Raw genomic sequence first — 5418 nt, forward strand, 5'->3', positions numbered from 1 at the left:
AGCCCGCCCCCAACTCACCCTCAGCCGGCTGGCCGGCGCGGCCATGGAGGTCTACATCCCGTCCTTTCGCTATGAGGAGAGTGACCTGGAGCGGGGATACACGGTAGGCGCGGGCCGCGGGCGGACAGGGCCCCGCGAGCCAGGCCTGCGGCTGCTGCGCCCAGGAGACACCCTCGGGCCCCGCCGCTTTGGCGCAGGGGGTCCCCTCGTTTTCTCTCCCCTCCCCCGGCCCAGAAGAAGGGCTGCGCCCTAGCGCGGTTGTCAAGGAAACGGGCGCCCCTCCCGGGCGCGGCGGCTACGGGCGCCCCTAGCCCCTCGGGGTCCAACCCTTCTCCCGGCCGAGCTCCAGTCCTCGGACGCGGCTCTCGCCATTCCCCCCGCCGCCCGCCTTCAGGAGCCCAGGATGGGCTGCGTTCCTTTCTGGCACAGCTGCCTCTTCAGTCCATACAGTAGTAGCTTCGCGGCAGGTTCACGCTGGCTTCCAAGTTCTGTACAATTCGTTCAGCTGGAAAACCTTTTTTTTTTTTTTTATCATAATTTACAGCTGTTTACTAGCCAAACTAAACACATGTATTGATTTTAGATGGTTTCCAAAGATTTTGCTTTTTGAGTTGTGCAGTTCCATGAAATGGCAAAATCACTTGCAGAACACCTGTTTCATGGACTGTGGTCACTGAGAAATGTGAAACAGGACCCCTGCTCTCAAGAGTGAAGGGGAGGGCAGAGACCAGGGCATGGGCCCTTTGAGTAACACGTTTACTAAGTGAATGGTTGGTGGAGATTTCCCAGTGAATTCAGAACATTCTTTCCTGGACAGTCATTGCTAGTGGGAGAAGTGTCTGAGTGTGTGTACACCTTGGAAGAATTTACTTCCAGTTGTTAAAGAACCGATAGGATTGAAGAAAGATTGCAGGGCAGTCTGAAAGGATTGTTATTTTATTTACATCAATCGCACACTTGCTAAACACCAGTTACATTACTTTGATGGAGAATATTTTAACCCCTCTCCCTCCTCTAAATATTACTGGTATTTGGTGACAGTCTGTTTGGGCCCTTGTGTTTTCTTAGTTGGGACTAAATTACCCTCTCAAAGGAAGATTTAGAATGAAAAACAGTGATTGAAAAAATAGTCCAGGAAGTCGGTGGGTTTTTAGAATCCAAGTGTTCTGAAACAAGTTGTTAAAGTGCTTTCCTTGGGAAGGAAAATGCAGGGAGAGGGAGCTGTGTTCCATAGTGGCAGTTATTTATTTAAACAATTATTTCCAGTGCATTCACATTTCGTTACGTAGTCTGTATCTTCCTTAAAAACAAACAAACAAAAATTTAAAAAAAAACTCTCAAGTTTGTTCAAGGCTTTTTTTTTCTTGGAGATTTTATCCAAGTCTCTTAAGCCTAAAACCTTGCTTGTTCCTTCTCCCAGGTGTCTCACTTCTCCCGTCAGCACTGTCAACAGTCATGGAGGGCTTACCATCTTTGGGACATTCATTTAGGATCTGAAGATAAAAAGGCTGCTTGTTAGAGGCGTTGGTTTTCAAAGAAAAGATGAAGTTGATCTCATTGGTTCAAGCTAAAAGTTAATTACCTGCAGAAATAAGCACTTTGAAATAGACCATAATTAAGGCTTATTGCCCATTATTGATTTTCTTCTATTAGACGAGCTGTGTTTTTCTCCTAAAGCTTTATGTATCTTTTTGTTATTTGTATTTATGACCAGGCACGTGCCACACTGCAGGTTGTGAATTAAACTGATGTGGAAGGAGCTCTTTTTTGGACAAATTCGGGAGAGTTTGAAGATTATGTGATAAGAGTTCGCTCTTTAAATATTTGCTTAAAAAAATGCTAACTCATCCAGATTGGGAGCTAAACTTAAAATGTCTCTCTCTCTCTCTTTTTTTTCCTTTGAGACAGTCTTGCTCTGTCATCCAGGCTGGAGTGCAGTGGGGTGATCTCAGCTCACTGCCACCTCTGCCTCCTGGACTCAAGTAATCCTCCCACCTCAGCCTCTGGAGTAGCTGGGACTACAGGCACATGCCACCACTCCTGGATAATTTTTAAATTTTTTGTAGAGATAGTTTCTCCATGTTGCCCAGGCTAGTCTCGAACTCCTGTGCTCAAGCAATTCACCTGCCTGGGCCTCCCAAAGTGCTGGGATTACAGGCATTAGCCACCACGCCCAGCCCTAAAATACCTTCTGAAGGGATTTTTTTTGCATCTGTGAGTTTGTGAAGCAGTTATTAGATACTTTTCCCGTCTGAACAACTGATTTTGTGATCGTACAGCAGTTTTTCATTCAACAAATACTTACTGAGTGCCTGCTCTATGTGTTCTGGGTGTAGGGAATATAGCAGTGAATAAGCTATGAATATAACAGCTTAAAAAAAAAACCCAAAATTTAAAAAATATTTCAGTTTCCTAAATAAGAAGCTGGTAATGTACACTTTCGTGTAAAAAAATACCTTTTTACTTTAGTGATTATGTTTGTGTGAATGTGTGTGTTTTTAAGAGCTAGAGTCTTGCTCTGTCGCCCAGGCTGGAGTGCAGTGGCGCAATCCTAGGTCACAGCAGCCTTGGACTCTTGGGCTCAAGTGATCCTACCCCCTTGTCCTCTTGAGTAGCACAGGCATAAATCACCACACCTGGCTAGTTTTTGTATTTTTTGTAGAGATAGGATCTCAATATGTTGCACTGACTGGTCTCAAACTCCTAGGTTTAAGGGATCCTCCCACCTTGGCCTTCCAAAGTGCTGGGATTATAGGCATGAGCCACTGAGCCTGGCCGGTGTTTGTGTTTAAAATTTAAAAAGGCCGGGCGTGGTGGCTCATGGCTGTAATCCCAGCACTTTGGGAGGCCGAGGTGGGCGGATCACTTGAGGTCAGGAGGCTGAGACCAGCCTAGCCAACATGGTGAAACTCCATCTCTACTTAAAAAAAAAAAAAAAAATTAGCCAGGCATGGTGGCGGGCACGGGTAATCCCAGCTACTTGGGAGGCTGAGACAGGCCAATCGCTTGAGCCTGGGAAGCGGAGGTTGCAGAGAGCCAAGATCATGCCACTGCACTCCAGCCTAGGTGACAGAGTAAGACTCCATCTCAAAATAAATAAATAAATAAATAAATAAAAATTTAAAACACATTACATCACGTTCTAACAAAGTCAGTAATAGGAAATTTAAGGTAGAAATGGGTGGTTTCTCCTCTTTGCTTCTAGTCTCATTCCCCCAGAAATAAAGTGTCTGGGTGTATCTTAGAAGTTTTTCCCTGTGCTGTGAGCACATACTTTTTTTTTTGTTTTAAAAACATGGCAAGACTTTAGCTGTCATCCTATAATTTCTAGACATCTTTCAAGATTGGTATGGAGAGGTCTGTCTCCTCTTTCTAGCTGCTGGAGATGGGCTCTGCCACGGTAGGATGTGCCATAATTTTTTTCCCCAGGTGTCTGCCGGTGGCCAAGACATCCTTGGACATGCTTTTTTATGCCCACTACTAGGATTTCTGTAGAACCTTAACTAGAAATGGTACTTCCAGCCCTTTACAGTTTTTACAGATATTGCACAATTGTTATTCAAGAAGTTTATACAAATTTATGCTTAGTGTACCAAATAATTTACCTTTAAAGAATGAATTTTTGCACTTTAAACATGTAAGGCTTTACTGTGTGCCTGTACTGCGTTGGTGGCGATTTAAAGATGGAAGGGTGATGTTCCTGCCCTTAGGGATTCTCAGCCCATACAGAAGCTGCTCAGAGCTAGGCTGGGAAAGGTTAGGGTGCCCCAATGTCCACTGGAGCCTTGTATCCAGGGACCTGAGGGAGGGAGAGGTCAGTTCGGCCTGGCAGGGTGGCTGTGCTGAGGTGGGGGTGCTTAGGAAATGCTGACTTTGAAATCTGATTAGGTTTTTGCTAGGACTGTGAATTTTAGAAAGAGGAAATACAGGACAAAATCTTACCTCATAAGCCATTTTACAACTCAGATGTACCCCCCAAAAAGGGGGGAAGGGACACTTCTAAATAAGTTTGTGAAGAAGTAGGAGATGGTAGTGTAAGAAAATGCAGATATACCCAAATGTTACTTCCTGGGGAGATTATTCTGTCCCATTCCCTACCCTCTAGCTTACTTGTTTAATATCGTCTGCCCCCAAGCTATAAACTCCTTGAGGCTAGGTAGTGTCCATCTCCACTGTTGTATCCTAATACAGAATTCAGTACATGTCTGTTGAATAAATAATGAGTGATGTAATCTTCATAGGAGGAGGAAAACCAGAAGAGCCAGTGAGCTTGAGGCATGTAGCAGCTCAGAGAGTTAGGTGGAGGGTTATGCTGCAGACTGGAATTTCAGGATTGTGCAAAGCCATTGCAGTAAGAGTGGTGGGGAGAGATCAGCTGACTACCCTTGAGAGCTATAAGGGAGTGTGGACCTTAACTTCAGACAGGGAAGTCATAGGGTAATTTTGAGGAAGGAAGTAACATGTAATCATTTTGTATTTAGAAAGATGACTGTCAGTTCAGGCTATTTTAACGAAATACAATCAACTAGGTAGTTTATAAATCACAGAAATGTATGTCTCACAGTTCTGGAGGCTGGGAAGTCCAAGTTCAAGGTGCTGGCAGATTCAGTGCCTAGTGAGGGCCCATTTCCAGGTCTATAGGTGATCCCTGCTTATTGTGTAGAAGTGGCAAAGATCTCACTGGGACCTATTTTATAAGGTTACTAATCCCAGTTATGAGGGCTCTGCCCATGACCTCATCACTTCCCAAAGACCTTACCATCTAATACCATCACATTGGGTTTAGAATTTCAGCATAAGAATTTGGGGGAGACAATCAGACCGAAGCAATGATTCTGAAGTACTCATCATTTAAGAGACTCTTGCAAATGATCAGAAAGGAGAGGATGAAGGCTAGAACTAAGACTTTAGCTTTGAACATGGAAAGGAAGTGATGATTGCAAGAATCTCCAGTACCTGGGGACCAGATGTACGGCAGCAGGGTGACTCCTTGTGGGTGCAGGCACCAGTAAGCAAATAAGAACTGAAATGGGGCAGGTATTTCATCTGGGCACCCGCTAAGTTTTTGGTGATAGGTATAGCTATTTGATTTTGGAGTCTAGGGTGGATTGAAGTCTGACTTAGAAATACGGCTCTAAGGGGACATTAAGCATAAAAGTTAAAACAAACAAACAAACAAACAAACAAAAAAAACCCAGAGAGAAAGAGTGAGGAAAGAGGGAGGGCCAAGGATAAAGCCTTAGAACTTGAATAAGCAAAGAAGTCCCATCGGAGAAGCCAGAGGGAGAAAGAAACCCAGGAGCATGAGGCTGGACGAGAGAGCGTGGAAAATGCTTGAAAGAAAGAAAGTGCCAGATGCTCCTGAGTGGCCTTGCGATTTGAGGACGGAGAACAGTCCATTCTTTTTTTTTTTTTTTT

The 5418-nt window shown here is 44.5% G+C and overlaps 1 protein-coding gene across 2 annotated transcripts in view; it reads left to right on the plus strand.

Annotated features, from left to right (window-relative positions):
* Positions 1 to 6: 6 nt before the first annotated feature.
* Positions 7 to 5418, plus strand: part of SNX24 (sorting nexin 24) — a 189652-nt gene continuing 184240 nt past the window's right edge. For both annotated transcript variants that reach the window (XM_011963712.1, XM_011963711.1), the window contains exon 1: positions 7 to 103. In XM_011963712.1, coding sequence (XP_011819102.1) covers positions 44 to 103 — 60 coding nt within the window. In that variant the 5' untranslated portion in view covers positions 7 to 43. The remainder of the gene's footprint in view (positions 104 to 5418) is intronic.

The sequence above is a fragment of the Colobus angolensis genome, unplaced genomic scaffold (assembly GCF_000951035.1).
Source record: "Colobus angolensis palliatus isolate OR3802 unplaced genomic scaffold, Cang.pa_1.0 Scaffold62, whole genome shotgun sequence".
NCBI lineage: Eukaryota > Metazoa > Chordata > Mammalia > Primates > Cercopithecidae > Colobus > Colobus angolensis.